General features: G+C 37.0%; 1 protein-coding gene across 1 annotated transcript in view; it reads right to left on the bottom strand.

Moving 5' to 3' along the window:
- LOC121428421 (MAM and LDL-receptor class A domain-containing protein 2-like) overlaps nt 1-17,585 on the bottom strand; it is a 37,387-nt gene that overhangs the window by 3,882 nt on the left and 15,920 nt on the right. The window contains exons 13-26 of the mRNA XM_041625020.1: nt 15,232-15,454; nt 14,659-14,811; nt 13,895-13,995; nt 10,061-10,225; nt 9,065-9,188; nt 7,788-7,904; nt 6,651-6,794; nt 5,559-5,821; nt 4,627-4,843; nt 3,672-3,818; nt 2,673-2,773; nt 1,795-1,959; nt 1,122-1,245; nt 279-416 (exon numbers count right to left, since the gene is read on the bottom strand). Coding sequence (XP_041480954.1) covers nt 279-416; nt 1,122-1,245; nt 1,795-1,959; nt 2,673-2,773; nt 3,672-3,818; nt 4,627-4,843; nt 5,559-5,821; nt 6,651-6,794; nt 7,788-7,904; nt 9,065-9,188; nt 10,061-10,225; nt 13,895-13,995; nt 14,659-14,811; nt 15,232-15,454 — 2,182 coding nt within the window. The remainder of the gene's footprint in view (nt 1-278; nt 417-1,121; nt 1,246-1,794; nt 1,960-2,672; nt 2,774-3,671; nt 3,819-4,626; nt 4,844-5,558; nt 5,822-6,650; nt 6,795-7,787; nt 7,905-9,064; nt 9,189-10,060; nt 10,226-13,894; nt 13,996-14,658; nt 14,812-15,231; nt 15,455-17,585) is intronic.

A 17,585-nucleotide genomic window follows, 5' to 3' on the forward strand; every position in this document is an offset into this window, starting at 1 on the left:
TGGTCCCATTGCTTGTACTGTATTACTTTAATTTATATGATAATACACATGTACAAACAAAAAGCTTACTAATCTTCCTAAAAACCAATATACTGAAATGGTTATTTGATTAATGGTTGATTAATATATAGTCATTGTAACAGAACAATTTAATAAAACTAATACTGATGAAGACACACAATCTATGCAATCTACACCAGATGTCTGAGGCTTTAATCCCAGATTAGTTATCTACCTGTCTGTTGTTTTTGTTGTTTTGTTTTGTTTGTTTTACTTACAGCATGATTGTTCATCGAAACCATCAGAACAGTCGTTGAAACCATCACAGATCACCTCCTCATCAATGCATTTACGATCTGCCGAGCAGTACACCTTTCCTGATCGGCAGATACTGACTGTCCGACCTGTGGGCTGGGCTGATTAAATAAGGGTACAGAAAACAACCTTGTGGGATACCGATTTGAGTGTCACTTGTTATTGGCCAATGAAATTGCTACATTTCAGGAACTTCAAAGTGGCAAGTAATTTAAAATGACTGTAAGTTTGTGGAAGAGGTCCCTGACCTCATACCAACCTAACTGCAACCAAACCCCATTGTAGAGAGAGAGACTGAATGGACTATTCAAAGTACAATTGCAGCTCTGTTGCCCACTCACAAATCACATACTAAATGAAATCTTGAGTAATCATCCTTTTCTACAAAATTACTATTTAATTCTATAGTGAAGACACATTCAGCTCACAAAAGAAAGCTCCCGCATGCTGTATTCTTGGTTCTCATAATATCAAATTATCAAACAGTCTCTATAATTCGAAAATGTTGATGCCATTTTGATGCTGTAGTGTACATATCATTGAAAGGGTCATTAATTCATGCTTTTTTCATAGTTCTTGAAACTGGCACCTGCAACAAACAGCTTAGCCTTTGATCAAAAGATTGATTGGTATGATTAAATGCCCACAATTATCAACGTCATCAATTATAGAAATCAACCTTTTGCTCAAGAACTAGCCTTTGCCATACAGGGCCCTATTTTATGGATGGATCCCGTTCTACTTAGAAAAGATCCATATCTGTCTCTTTGAACTGAATTTCATTAGAATGTAAATTGAAAACTCACTGTTCACTTCCGTAACGACCACTGGGAGGGTGCCTGAGATCTGCTTACAATCCGGCGTGAAGCTGACGTCATCGAGTCCGATGTCGCTGTCAGTGGTGTAGCCAATCACGCCTTCAATGATGACCTGAGAGGAATCATTTATATCGACCAACATAGCAACACAGTTGCACCAATATAGACGCACATCACATTTTTGGTTTGGTTCATTTATTCATATTTATGGTCATGGACCCAGAAGATGATGGTGCACCCCCCGAAGACATCTTACAGATTATGAATAAGGCACATTCAACCACAAACGCATGCACATACATCAATCAACACACAACCGTTTTGAAGCTGAATGGTCTGGTAAATCTGCACAATGATATAACAATTAGATTTAGATTAAGCACTGTAAGTGACTGGCCAAGGTTTATGCTGTATACCTGAAGTTAGGGCCCTTTCAGTAACTATACCTAAGGTTTTATGTGGCGTAACTGAAGTTAGGGCTTTTCAGTAACTATGGCCAAGGTTTTATGTGGCATACTTGAAGTTAGGGCCTTTAACTATAGCTAAGGTTTTATGTGGCATACTTGAAGTTGGGGCCTTTAAGTAACTATAGATAAGGTTTTATGTGGCGTAACTGAAGTTAGGGCCTTTAAGAAACTGGCCAAGGTTTCATGTGGCCTACCTGAAAATTGCTGTTACTTCGAAGAGGTATAGTCTGGTAAACCCACTCGCCTCCAATTGCCCTTTCTTTGGTCCAGAGTAAAGTCTTAGGCCCATTAACTGAGGTCCTAGTATACACATTGAGAGTCCCGATTCCTATCCCTTCCATGTGGTAGAAAAATCGGATCTGGAAGAGAATTGAAAGTCTTTTGCATGAAAGATAAAGTGAATAGACCTACTTTGTCAGTCACTGATTAACCTGTACATAACTACTACAGATAGTAACCCCCCATATCTACTATAGATAGTAACCCCCTACCCAAGATGTACTACAAATAGTAACCTCCTACCTCTACATCTACTACAGATAGTAACCGACTACCCTATATCTATTACAGATAGTAGCCCCTACCTCTATATCTACTACAGATAGTAACCCTCTACCTCTATATCTACTACAGATAGTAACCGCCTACCTCTATATCTACTACAGATAGTAGCCCCTACCCCATATCTACTACAGATAGTAACCGCCTACCCTATATCTACTACAGATAGTAACCCTCTACCTCTATATCTACTACAGATAGTAACCGCCTACCCTATATCTACTACAGATAGTAACCCCCTACCTCTATATCTACTACAGATAGTAACCCCCTACCTCTATATCTACTACAGATAGTAACCCCCTACCTCTATATCTACTACAGATAGTATCCCCCTACCGCTATATCTACTACAGATAGTAACCCCTGACTATTTCACAAATTATTTAAATTGTTAATTTCACTTATAAATAGTGAGAGTAAGGCTGTCTAGAATATCGCAAAATCTCATTTCATCATCCCCTGATCTGCTTGAATCAAATTTGATTAATCAAGCAATACATAAACTCACCACACACTGTCCAGTAATTGTTGACTGGATGTTGAAGCTACCAAGTTTGGCCCGTTCACCATTTCTTCGCGGATTACTTGCTTCTGTGTACAGATAGTAGCCTGGAGAAAACAAAAAAAATAAAATAAAAAAGACTGAATCTGACCCAGGAAAATGGAAACTACTCTGTTTTTAACAGTCCGGAGAATATGGAGGTTATTACACATGCAGTACTCATGAAGCTCAAGTCCTGTTTCAACCTTGTTCCCTACAGAATACAAAGGAGATGATATGCAATAAATTACATCACAATATTGTCATCAAAATCAGATCAATACATCAAAACAAATAAGAGCAAATCTCACCACATTCATGCAGAGAATTCAAATCATATTGACCGAAATCACATCAACTACAAAATAATTATTACCCCAGTCATCAAATCCTGGCATGCCCACACACATTGCGTGCACTTTCTCTATTCCCTGGGGAGCATTCCAACAAGAGTAGGCATACTATATAGGCCTTCACATTATACCTGGAACCCATTGAACACCTGGGTGGAGAGTGGCGATGTGTGGATTGATGCCAAATTTGGGCCCCTGTCTTATAAGACAGGGGCAACCTAAACTATATGGAAATCCAATAATGTCATAATTTTTATCCTCCAGGATATCTGCATGATGTCCTTTGCAAAGACAAAGAAGCAGACTGAACTTTTAAGAAAAGAATGAATGTATGACTATACATTATATCTAGAAAATATTTTGAACAAACATGTATTTTAGATGTTGACGTTGCTGGCTTTCCATAGTTGTGGATGATCTGGGGGGCGTTTCATCAATATTTTCGTCCGACAAGTTGTCAGATCTGACAACTTTCCTGGATTCTGATTGGTTGAGAAGCAATGTTACTATAGTAACTGTTGGATAGAACGTCTGACAAGTCCTTTCATGAAACGCTCCCCAGATCAATAATAATTCTTTGTAAGAAGGGGCCCAGGTATAGAGGCCTACAAACCTGAACCAGTTGTATGATCTTTGCTTGGTCCCGTCCCATCACTGCTGGTGGGTCCACTCCGACGGGTCCAATCAAACTCATCGGTTTCCAGTTGTTCCCAATTACACAATCCATTCTCAAAGTCGCACATTGTATAGCCACGGGATCCTGATACAATCAACATGAATCAAAATTGAAATATTTTACAGAACAAGGATAGAGAAATGACATAAAGAAGGTTTTTTTATCCTTCAATTATTGCAGATAATTGAAAAAGTTTGATTCATTTGATTTCATGATCACTCTGTGTGGTATTTTGGTAATCAAACCAATCTATATCTTCATACTAATCAGGAGTTTTGTCCATCTAGCACATTAGGGCCGTCTTCACCATCCCGAGTTTTCAAATTAGCGCGCTATTTCTGATCCAGCAAATAATCCCAATCTGAACAATCTTGAGATTATATGCAATGGAGACGCAATTATCGCGCTAGTTTGTAGGATCATCTCGAGATTGCAATCCCAAGTCAACTTGGGATTATTTGCAAAGTAGCGCGCTAATTCGTAGGTGCAGATGCACTCAGGATTATTTATTCAGGCCATAATGCATCAATGCCTCGCTCAAGCAGAAATTGCTCTTCTTGGGATGGTGGAGTCAGGGTTTCTTGAATCTCGAGATTTATCGTGAAGAGGGCAGATCGGGCTAAATCTCCAGATTGAGCAAATCCTGGATGATGCAGCACCGAGTATTGATTCACTTGATCTTGAGCTTGTAACACAAAGATAAGCGATGAATAGCAAATATGATAGAACACCTCTGATTGGTTTTAAGTCAGTATTTTGAACCTAAAGTGCATGCTACATTGATCTTGATTGGTCAGTTGATTTAGAGATTGCTTGCTTATCTTTGTGTTACAGAGCCCAGGCCTGGTCGAAAGACCAGAGTTAAGAACCCAGTATCTCGCAGACTACATACCGCAATTCTGTTCATCTGTCAGATCACAGCAGTCTGGGGTAAAGTCACACATCTGACTAGTTGGATAGCATTCACCACTGGCACACTGAGAATTTCCGATCCCACACGACCCGGGAGAGACCGCCTCAGGGTACTCACAATCTTGGAAGAGCATGTCGTCTACAGCAAAGCCACCCTCACTTGGTACTAGCTGTCTGTCCTCCGACTCTACAGCAACCTGGAACCCATTACACATGGGAGTTGCAGTTAATTGATAGTCTCAAACAATGATTCTGATTGGTTGAGATTGTTTGTGATCAATATGCACGCATAAGCATGGCCACGATTGCCCATTGCCTTAATGTGACTGATTGTAAAGGTTGCTGTAACATAGCTGTGGAGCGTATTCACGAGGTATATTATCAGTGATATTTCATTTAAAAATAATGCAAGCATACAACGTCTTTGCATAGGATTGGCTGAAAGCAAAATAATTCAGCAAAATAATTCAGGAAAACGACAATCTGCTTTGTGAGATACGTCCCCAACTGTGAATGGGAATGCTTTTAAGAGGTTATCTAAACACACTCCACACACTTTTTAAAAATGTTCTTGCTATTTCAAATAGATTTGAATGCTTGAAATTCACCTCGACAATATACACTTGAAATGTTGCTTTTAAAGCACTTTCTTGCTCCACATCAGTCACAAGCAATCACATGGATCACCCCTCCCCTTCAATTCAACCAACATTTATATTCTTAATCATACTAGAAATTAAGTGACTCTTCTTACAAATTGTATATGGAATGCTCTTTTTTTTTTACATATTACAAAGAATCTATTTTAAGCTTGAATAACGTTTGCTTTATTACATCTTTATACTTCAAATGACTGAGTGGTCTCTTTTACCCATAATACTAAACATTCAAAGTTGACTGAGAAGAATTAACCTGAAAATTAGTTGAGCAGGGAGGTATCTCTGTGACGTATATCTGCCATTTGCCATAATCAGATGCGCCATCGTTGGCCTTCGTCAGTCGATAGTCCTCTTCCCCTGTCATCAGACGCACTTCCAAGTCACCATATTCGATTCCAAACATGTAGTACCACAGTGTGAAGAGGCAACCCCTCTTCGATTTCTTATACATGGGACTGATGATCTTGGCAATATCATCCAATTTTGAAATGGATCCATCCACGTAGATATAGTGGCCTGAGGAAAGTGGATTGACACATGCTTAGTAAATGTGTGTATCATTGACATGGATAATAGTAAAGCTCATGAATATATACATTTATAAAGCACCTATCTAAACTCAGATACATTTCATCCCACTGCTGCCACAAAAAAGAGAGAATTTGATCTACATCACACCCTAAGGTTAGTAAATGTGTGTATCATTGAAAAGGATAATAGCAAAGCTCATTATTATATACATTTATAAAGCATCTATCCAAACTCAGATACATTTCATCACACCCAAAGGTTCATGACTTTATAAACTGGTGACATGCTCTTGTGCTAAATGATTAATCCCCATGTAGCTGACTTAGCACTGACTAGTGAGCAGAAAATGTTCCAATCATGTGTGTGTAAACTCATGTGTAACTCACTTTCGACAAGCTTTTAGAAACATCACAAAGGGCCCAAGGCCCGAAAATAGAAACGTTTGTGATGGATTGCATATATGAAAGGACATTCCTGATTGGTTCTTGGTCAGTGTTTAAACAAACTGCACAAGCAAGAATCCTCTTGATTGGCTATTTCCATTTATCCACTGATGGTAAACCTTTGTGTTATATAGTGCCAAAGACCTCTTAATGCAAAGAAAACTTGGAAACTTGAAAACAGAATTTCAAAAGGTTACCAATCAGTCTATTGAAGAAATGCAAGTACATGTATATCAATGAAGAATAGGAATTTGTCAATTTGAGAACATTTTTATTACTGCATGAGTGCAGTTGCTTCACCCCATGTTGTCATGTGGGTAAAACATAGATTCACACATCAACCAAAGAATGTACATTCTGAGATAACTCACCACTTGCAGCTCCTGTAGTATGGTCTGTATCCGGTCCATTGTAAGTAAGTGGGTCTTCACCATGATTGTACCACGTCCAATCTATGTCATTGTCATTTGCTTGAGTCCAATAGCACAAGTCAGATTCAAAATCACAGAATACAGCTAAAAAAAAAGAATACAAATTTTTTAGATTAAATCATTTTTTCATTTAGTGTACTTTGGTATTCTTAAATATTTTTTTTCAATGGTCAAATACAAGGAGATATCAAATATTGATTTTCTCTGCCTTTTAACCATTAACAAAGGGACATACACTTAAAAAGTTCAAACCACAACAATCAATATTTGATACCTTAATATGACACCATTCAAATGTATAGAACTTTTAGTGGCATTTTTTTTAATGCACTGGCTGTTTTGCGGGTGCTATGATCCATTTGACTTCTCTGCTGTAAATAGCTTAGCTTAACAGAATAAAAACCGTGGTTGATAGACAACAATGATCCTTAAAGTGCAATTCATTAAAGCTATTGGTTAACATTTCAGAGAAAAGAAAAAACTCTATACAATAATTGTAACACCTGTAGCATATGTCTCTAGTCTCTAGACTCCCTAAACAGGGCCATGGGTTTCAATCCCACCCATGACATAATTTCCTTCAGCAAAAATATTGATCCACAATGCGTTGCACTCAACGCAGGTGAGGTTAATGGGTAAGGGCAGGAACTAAATTCCTCAAAAAGCTGTGAGCACCGGAATCAGTAGACTTGCTTAGCTGGGGTAATACATGTATAGGAGTGCCTTGAGCGCCTTGGATCTATGTTGCAGTACTCGACTCTCCTGGGATCACTGGAGTAAATCTACTGACACTTAAAAGACAACATTGTAAGCAAAATAAGACTAACGTGCGTTAGACTAGACCTATAGATCTAGCCTACATAGATCTAGTGTAAACTGTAAGCTATCGGTGTTGTATAAAACAAATATTCAATGTTGTATTCATGCGACTTTCCGAATATTACATTCGTTGCAAGTTGAATCAGTCTATTCAACTCCGCTTCGCGTCGTTGAATAGACTATTTCAACTTGCACACTCATGCAATATTCCGAACGATCGCACTCATCAACATTGAATATTTGTATATTATTACTCACGACATGTAAGCTCATCCTCCTGACCCGGGAGACAATCATGTTTGAAATCACAATAGGATGACTCATCGATGCAACCCATGTTACATGGCAGCTGGCCTCCTGTGCATGCTATTTGAGCTGTGGTTAGAAAAATAGTTTCCTGATCATAATGATGTTTAAAAAAGTTTTATTTACTTATTTGATTTTGAAATAAAAACATGTCATTAACGAATAATTTTACGTTGGGGAGGAGCTATGAAAAGTTAAAAGTTTGACATAGATAACAGCTCTTTCATATAAATATAAAGAAAAATACAATTATGTAATATGAATAACTCAAAGTATTAAGTAATATCTAAGTGTATCTAAAGAAATAAAGTCTATTTCATTCTAAATATACAATATCCTCATTATTTGCACATTAGGCTTGCATTTACAAAAATCATTACCTTTTCTAATCCTGTTTTGTGTTTGTGTATATTTCATGAGTAATAATAATACACTCTTATATATATATATATATATATATATATATATATATACATATATATATATATATATATATAGATATATATATATATATATACTTATAGATATAGAAATGATTATTGTCCATGTTACAATAATATTAATCCAGTAATACATGTATATATTAAAATCTTTCAGTATGGCATGATGCCCTGTGTCTGCACAGCGTCCCTTCTCCACGCATATGCATATCTGTGTGATTCTACCGGTAAACAAAGAAGACATTGATCAACCTCACTCTTTATATTTGTGATATACCTCATTAAAAAGCCTGATGAAAGGCTATGCAGACCTGTGGCACCATTGTTGTTTTTTTGCCAATCTAATAATTACAGGTGTCTATTGGTTTTTAATTTTAAAAATCATATATTTTGCTTGCATTTTGAGGATATTTCAAATCTCTCTCTCTCTCAAGAATATGAGGAAAATATCAACTGAAAAGTTTGTTTAATGGGCTATTCCACGGTTACTCACGTTACATTTGGAGACACCTTGACTCATAATTGGAGCTGTAACTCCATTATTATTGATAGGAACTAAACATCTCCTTATCACAACAAAGTACACAGTCTGACTATCCTTTGTATAAAAACAAAACTTGGGAAATTCTATCATGCTCCTGGCAAATCTTTGGAATGTGTCGGTTACTCACGTTACATGATTTGGACCAACCTGTGGAATTGCCCTAATGTTATAATTTTTTTGTTTACAGTTGTAATCTAAATTTCAAAATTTAGGTGCACAGATGCAGGTCCACCATTCATACTTACATGGGGGTACTGTTGATATAGCTGGGATGCTTTCAGAGGCTGGAGCACAGTTTGGTGTTAGGCTGATGTCATCGAGTGCAATATCGCCATCTGTCGTTGTACCAATACTACCCTCTATGATTATCTATAATAATTTAACATAAAAATGTTTGTTAACATTTCATTTTATTCACAGACCTGTTAATTTCAGGGTATGAAAAACTGTATCCTGTGATCCCGAAAAACTTTGTTTTGTGATAAAAGACACACTGCTATGAAGCTAAAAATGAATAGACAAGCTAAAATACATACATCTTCAGTGTAAGGTTTGATGTTAACAATTCCACCACCCTCCTCTCAGATGAAAAGCAGTAAATTTTGCTTCTCCTAAGCAAGCAAGAGAAAAAGTGATTTTGTGGTCTTGCCTAATGTTCCCACGGTTGCTGTCGAGTCTCCCTTTCATTTAGCTATGACTGGTCCCATGAATGTATTTCTTGTTAAAAAGAATACAAATTATTTGAATTTATTTATTCATTTTTATAGAAGAAATCATTTCATTAAGCAAAATCATATTGTCTTATTGACACTGAAAATTCTGATAGAATATAATAAAAAAGGTAAAAGATGAACAGGTTTACGACAATAAGGAGATTGATAATGATGATACTACTGATTTTCATAACATTACTACTAAAGAAATTATGATGAAATTTTAATAAAAATGATCATGATAATACTATCTGTACTATTTCTATTATTACTAATACTTCTACTAATACTACTACCACTACTACTACTACAAATATGAATAATAATAACGTTAAAACAATAGTAATGATACAATAACAACCATGACAATAATATCAATAATGATATTGACAATGATATAAAAATTGATAGTATAAATGTCAAAATGACGCAGGAGCATATGTCGCGTCACTTCACTTGACATATCAAACCAATTTAATTAGGTTGTTCAAATACACTATCTTATGTTGTGCAATTAATTAAACCTACTTGGTAGTCGACATCGCTATCTATTTCAAGTATTTGGTAGTACCATATGTTGCCTTGATCACGTGACATTGACCAAATTGGAGTAAGAGGTCCGTTTATTTGTGTCCTTGTGTAGACGGTCAACGTCCCCATACCAGTGCCACGCATGTGATAGAAGAATCGCATCTAGATAGAGAAAACATGATCATAAATGTACAAACATTTCTGGCATCTGCTGATCAAATTAAAAGACGAAACAAATCTTTGAACCAGTAATATTTGAACCTGTCATCTACTGCATGCACGGGTAATCTTTTACCATTTGGAATACAGTAATGTCTTATTATTCATTAAAACTACATTGCAAAATTAGAAAACATTTGGTTCAAGAATGAAGCACAGGGGCGTTGATCCATTTTTCAGATGGGGGGGGGGCAAAATCAAGAATCAACGTTCCAAAGGCGCTTGATCATACAAAACACCCATACACACAGGCATATATATATATATATATATATATATATATATTGTAAGAAATGGATGAAGAGAACAATGGTAGGCGTAGCTTAAATCAAGGTTCCCCAGAGCTATCTACCCTTTGGAAAAATTGGTGATGCCGAAAAAATGTCTCTGCCGGGAATCTTACAATATTTAAATAAAAAAGAGTTGCCAAAAGCTGTTGTACATGTATAACCTTACACATTTGTATTTCTTCTCCCATATGTGTACTGTATCGAAGCAATAGCTTTGATCCAGCTGAGGCATGGCGGCTTGTCATTGTTCAAAACTCACCTTCACCCGACAAAGGAATATATAATTGGTATAGTGTCGAAAATCTGTCTATCTGACGGTCAATCGGATCGGGCTCGCCCTAGCTACTAACCGTCTCTGTGGTCTAGTGGTTAAGGCACCGGCGTTCAAAGCTGGGGGCCCGGGTTCGATTCCCGGCAGAGACATTTTTTCGGCATCACCAATTTTTCCAAAGGGTAGATAGCTCTGGGGAACCTTGATTTAAGCTACGCCTACCATTGTTCTCTTCATCCATTTCTTACAATATTTAAATAAAAAAGAGTTGCCAAAAGCTGTTGTACATGTATAACCTTACACATATATATATATATATATATATGAGTCATGAGATACAGACACGTATCTCACCATCAAATTAATGCAAGCACGAAGCGCGAGCTGAAAATTTTGATAGTTAGATCTGAAAAAAAATGAGTTTAATGGACGTTTTTGATAAAAAACAAGATATATATCCAACAAAAGATTATTGCAAATTGAAGCGGGAGTTCTTTTTAGGTTTAGAACTGAAAACGGGACATTCTATTCACCTATTTAATCAGGAAAAGTATGGGTTTTTGCTACAGAAATGATGCGAGCGTGAAGCGCGAGCTGAAAATTTTTATATTCCAATCTGAAAAGCGGACATTTTGAAGACGATTTGAAATAAAGAACAAGTTGTGTATCTCAATCTCGCTTGCTGAACATTACAATCTTATTTTTATTTTTGCACATCCGGAATTATTGGGGGGGGGCAAAACAATATGTTTGCCCCTGTTGCACCCACAAATGTAATAACGCCCACAAATGTAATAACGCCCACAAATGTAATAACACTTTACCCACAAATGTAATAACGCCCACAAATGTAATAACACTTTACCCACAAATGTAATAATTTTTGATCGCCCACAAATGTAATAATGACTTTACCCACAAATGTAATAAATTTGAAGGGATTTTGGCGAATCCGTTCTAAACTAAAATCCTATAGTAATGCGTTCATAAAGCACAAAAGTGCAAAGTCTTTTTTTTCAGACCGGGTTAATAAAACATCAAAGTACAAGTCCAAAGTCTTTTTTCCAGACCCGGTTGTTTCAAAAATTATAATATAAATCCAAAGTCTTTTTTCCAGACCCGGTTGTTTAAAAAAATATAATAAAAGTCCAAAGTCTTTTTCCAGACCCGGTTGTTTCAAAAATTGTGATATAAGTCCAAAGTCTTTTTTCCAGACCCGGTTGTTTAAAAAATTATAATATAAATCCAAAGTCTTTTTTCCAGACCCGGTTGTTTCAAGAATTTTAATAAGTCCAAAGTCTTTTTCCAGACCCAGTTATTTCAAAATTTATAATATAAGTCCAAACTAAGATACGATAATGATATTCCTGTGGAAAAAATGGGAATCGAGCTTAGTCTTTTCTCCAGACCCAGTTAATTAAAACTGGTGGAATTAATGTCTTTGTTGTTGTTTCAACTTATACGGTGTATATTGTGAATATATGCACTAAGAGTAAATTGAGAATCAAGCGTAGTCTTTTCTCCAGACCCGGTTACCTGTTATTTAAACATTATGAATAACAGTTTAAAAACAGTATAAAGACCCCATAATCTTATTATTGCTGGATATAGCTTAGTCTCTCAGCCCGACCATTTTTTTCTTTAAAAAAAACGCTAATAGTAAGAATTAAAAAAAATCAAAGTCCAAGACCAAACAAACCTTCAACCAAAGAACCTGTTTTAAAAGAGGTTTAGAGTGTTGTCTTTATTCCAGACCTAAAACAGTTACGAAAAAAAATCTTCCAACATAAGACCTTATATTGAGGAATTCTTATTCTCGTGGAATAACAGGAGTTTTAAAACGTACTCTTTCCTCCAGACCCGGCTATTAAAAAGTAACTGAAAAACTTCAAATCTAAGACCAAATTTCCAAAGTTTCACCCAATAAAAGTATGTCTTTTTTTTTAGATAATGCTACTACCCCTACTAACGCGTGGGTAAAGCAGACATCCTTTCTCCAGACTTGGTTACTATTTGAAAAATAAAATAATTTTTACAAATATTCTAAAATGAATACCCAATAATCTAATTACTGTGGAACAACATGAAGACCGATTGTCGAAGATCGACTTTCCTCCAGACACAATTATTTCAGGAAAAAAGAATTTGGACGTATTTTATAATTTTGAAACAACCGGGTCTGGTAAAAATACTTTGGACGTATATTATAATTTTGAAAAACCGGGTCTGGAAAAGATACTTTGGACGTATATTATAATTTTGAAAAACCGGGTCTGGAAAAAGACTTGGACTTGTACTGTAATATTTCATTAACCGGGTCTGGAAAAAAGACTTCGAACTTTTGTGCTCTTTGAACGCATTACTATAGGATATTAGTTTAGAACGAAATCGCCAAAAATCACTTAAAATTTATTACATTTGTGGGTAAAGTCATCATTACATTGGTGGGTAAAGTGCATTATTACATTTGTGGGTAAAGTGTTATTACATTTGTGGGCGTTATTACATTTGTGGGTAAAGTGTTATTACATTTGTGGGTAAAGTGTTATTACATTTGTGGGCGTTATTACATTTGTGGGCGATTATTACATTTGTGGGTGTTACAGCCCCCCCAATATTTTCGTTGGTGGGGCGATTGCCCCCCTGCCCCCCCCCTGATCGACGCCTCTGATGAAGCATACAATAAAACAAAACTTTCAGGGTAAAATCTTTGTATATTGGCATTTTGATATGCTGAGACTATTCAAAGGGCCTTTATTGAAAAAGACTATGCCATTGAAAATAGATAAAGCTAAAGTTGAATCAGAACAAACTGAAATGCTGTTTTGGTTACCTTGCCCGATTCCCAACCCCGATCAAAATACCTTGGAGTCTGACGTTCTTTTATTCCAAGATTAACATTTTAGAAGATTGGGGATCTCCAAAATAACCAAAGAATGGATATGACCTGTCAATTTCAACAAATTTAAAACCGTTGATCTGTCTTCTACAAACATTTGTTTACTACAGAACTTTCAAATTTCTACAGGCTTTGTTTTAGGATTGACTTACAGAGCATCTGCTGGTGCGTGATCCTGCTATTGTAAAACTAGCCAGTCTTGCCCTCTCTCCCAGTTTCTTGGGGTTACTTGCTTCTGTGTAGATGTAATACCCTGAAGGTATATATACAAACAAGTTTGAAAGGTTCCATTTAACATGTAGAATAAAGAGTCAGGACAGTAATGGAACCTATTCTGATGATGATGTTAATTACTCTGAAGCTTCAAATACTGTAAAGGTTTGTTACTTCCAAAACATGCAAATTGTATAAACCATGATGTTCTTCAGTCAAAATGAAAAAAGGCATTGTTAATCTAAATAAGGCATTATTTTGAGAATTCACAATTCAAAATGTTTGTTGATCCGAAAAGAAAATAGTGTGTTATTTCAAAAGTGTATCTTCTGACAAAAAATTGTTTGCTGTATACAGACTTACATTAGGTCAGGTAAATTTAACCCGACATTTTGAGAATTTAGGGTTCCTTTTCTTGAATGGTTGGGTAAAGTGAACTCGATCTTTTGTGAATTCAAGGGGCCTTTTCTCAAATGGTTGGGTAAACTGGACCGGACATTCCACAAATTTAGGGGCCCTTTTCTTGAATGGTCAGGTTACGCGATTGCCCGACGAGACACGATAACCCAATGTGATGGCACAAGCCAGTAAACCCTGCTGATTTATATTTTCAAAATTGACAAGTGACCAACCATCATTTTCATTCAATTTAACAATATGGAAAATCACTGGATACTTGTTTCATGAAATGCTCTCCATGTACCTTCATCTGTGCCGAGGGTGTGATCCACTTTTGGACCTGTTCCTTCACTCGATGTATCTCCTTTATTTCTTCGCCAATCAAACTCATCGGTAGTCAGCTGCTCCCAGTCACATAAGTCGATCTCAAAGTCACACATAGAGTAACCCAATTGATCTGAAATTTATAACAGGATCATCAATACTGACAGTTCAATATAAAAAATGCTCTTCTTTCACCTTACTTCTACAAAAGAAATCTTGAAGTGATTGTACACCATGTTCACATTCATCAGTAAAAAAAATAAATATGGTACACACTGAAATAGCATATAGAAACATTAGCCTTATTTATAAAAGACTTCATGAACATATAAATAAGATATATAACTAAATGATTAAGATAATGAAATTGGAAAAATCCCAGGCATAAATCAATCTTAGGCGACTGAGGCCATAGCTTTGGAAGGCCAACTGACTGGCCTTGGAGATTTTTTGTGTCTCTTTCCCATTTGTTCACTGATATCAATATGTGCCCTTTTGAAAAGAGGCCTTTCCTTAAAAAAAATAAAATTGAATGCCTGGGAATTGGACTTACTGCATGTTTGTGGGTCCTCATCGGACATATCACAGCAATCCTGGGTGAAATCACACTGGTTTTCGACTGGGTAGCACTCCCCTGCATCACATTGACTCTGACCCACTAAACCACAATTTCCTGGATCAGCGGGACTGTAGTAACAGTTTATGAAGGCAATGTCGTCGACCGCAAAACCTCCCTCAGAAGGAACTACTTGCCGGTCTTCGGCCTCGATAACGATCTGAAAGAGGAGGGGGAAGTTCATATTTACTTTGTTGATTCAGTTGTTTTACTTTTCTGAAAGTGCAATGTGCTATCAAATTGGTTTACCGCAATTTGCCAAATAAGCAGTTCATCTAACCAAAGAGACTAGAGAGTGTTCAAGTCCTTAGGAATAGCCCAACTGGAAATCTTAAAAGATGGTAAATGGACTAAATTGCAAAGAGGCACAAATGGCAAGTGGACAAATTGGTTGTAGACAAATTAAGAGTAGACCAAGTGGAATGAGAAAGTAAACAAACCAGGAATCCTGGAATGCAGGTGTCTTGAAGTTATACCAATCGTATCATGACTGAATACAGGTGATAAAAGGCAGGTGGTTGGCTCACATAAAATGAAAGAGCATGCAATGGCGCAAGTAAATCATGCATTGACCATTTTACAGGAAGTCAGAAGATATTGGTGAACATCTAATGTCTTTTGAATGTCGGTGTATGGGAAAGGTGGGTGAAGACACAATGTATGTGGGGGTTTGTGTGGTTGTATGTATGTATGTGTGTGTGTTTGTGTGCATGTTTTTATGGTTGTGGGGCGCTGGGTGAGGTTATGTGTGTGAGTGAGAAATAGGGTGTGGGCGGGTGTGTGCGTATACTGGCTTAAATGGCCTATTAATGTATGTTTGGGGAAGTGGATGAGAGTGTGTGGGTGTAAGAGATAAAGAACAACATCTATATAGCAGTAGCACATAAAGGAATATCCAATATACATGTAATGGCTAGGCATATTAGAAAAAAAATATGCCTTGTCTGTTTTGATGAAGGCCATTGTATATCTGAATGGTGCCTAAACTTCAGACCAATGTATACGAAAGCATGTAACATCATGGCAATCTTTAATGATGTGCCAACCCTCATAATGACCCCCACAGCAACACAACAGGATTACTTCGATGTGATCATCCTACTGGCTCTTTCCACTATATATCATTAAGTAATTTCCAAGTTACTAAACAGACCTGAAATCTTCATACATGTCGAAAAAGTAAAGAAGTTTGAGGAACGCTCATCATGGGTGGTGAAGGATGTTCAGGAGAAGGGTTTAAAGGCAAAAAACCCTCTGGTATACAAATATATACACCCTCAGCATCAGTATTAAATGCCAGTAGATGACACAGAAGATCAGAGGAGTACGAAGCAGGCGAGACCGTCCAGAAAGACATCGCCTGATCGAAATGTTCCACAGCCACTCTACCCCAGACAAGCCAAATCCTGACATAGGACATTCAGGGGAACGGTTTAAAGACAAGACAAATTCTGGAATATACCCTCAGCATCAGTAAATGCCAATGGATATATGGGTGGATGACAGAGGAGACCAGAGTAGCAAGAAGCAGGCGAGACCGTCCAGAAAGACATCACCTGATCGAAATGTTCCACAGCCACTCTACCCAAGACAAGCCAAATCCTGACATAGGACATTCAGGGGAACGGTTTAAAGACAAAACAAATTCTGGAATACACCCTCAGCATCAGTAAATGCCAATGGATATATGGGTGGATGACAGAGGAGACCAGAGTAGCAAGAAGTAGGCGTGACCATCCAGAAAGACATCGCCTGATTGAAATGTACCATAGCCACTCTACCTTACAGAAGTTAAGCTCCATTATCAAGGATCTTGGCAGGGTGAGTCAAGCTGCACCAAAGTGGTAGTGATTTCAACAGCCCTAAGCATAGGGAACAACATCCCAAACGTCAAGATAGTTGTGAATTGGGGTGTTGAAAGGATACTTTCATTAAGAGGTAGGGATGTGTGCCAGAAATATCAAGACAAGAATAGCAGTCATATACACATACAGCAGATCCCTGCAAAGATGTGACAGTACTATGAAGGAACTAGTTCAACAAGAAAAAATGTGCTAATGTGATAATCGATCGTGTCTTCAAAATCCCATGCAAGCTGTCATAAAGAAGAATGAACCAGAGTATGACAACAACTGCAACAATATTGATCCATGTGCATGCACTCTATCCCTGTGCTGCTCCACTTTTTTTTGGAGGTGCCCATGTGTCAACAAATATCCATATGTACAGGTAAGAAGTTTCAAGAAAGGGCCTTCATCCTCTGAACCCTAAGAATCCCACTTATCCCTGTT

Source organism: Lytechinus variegatus, chromosome 15 (assembly GCF_018143015.1).
Source record: "Lytechinus variegatus isolate NC3 chromosome 15, Lvar_3.0, whole genome shotgun sequence".
Taxonomy (NCBI): domain Eukaryota; kingdom Metazoa; phylum Echinodermata; class Echinoidea; order Temnopleuroida; family Toxopneustidae; genus Lytechinus; species Lytechinus variegatus.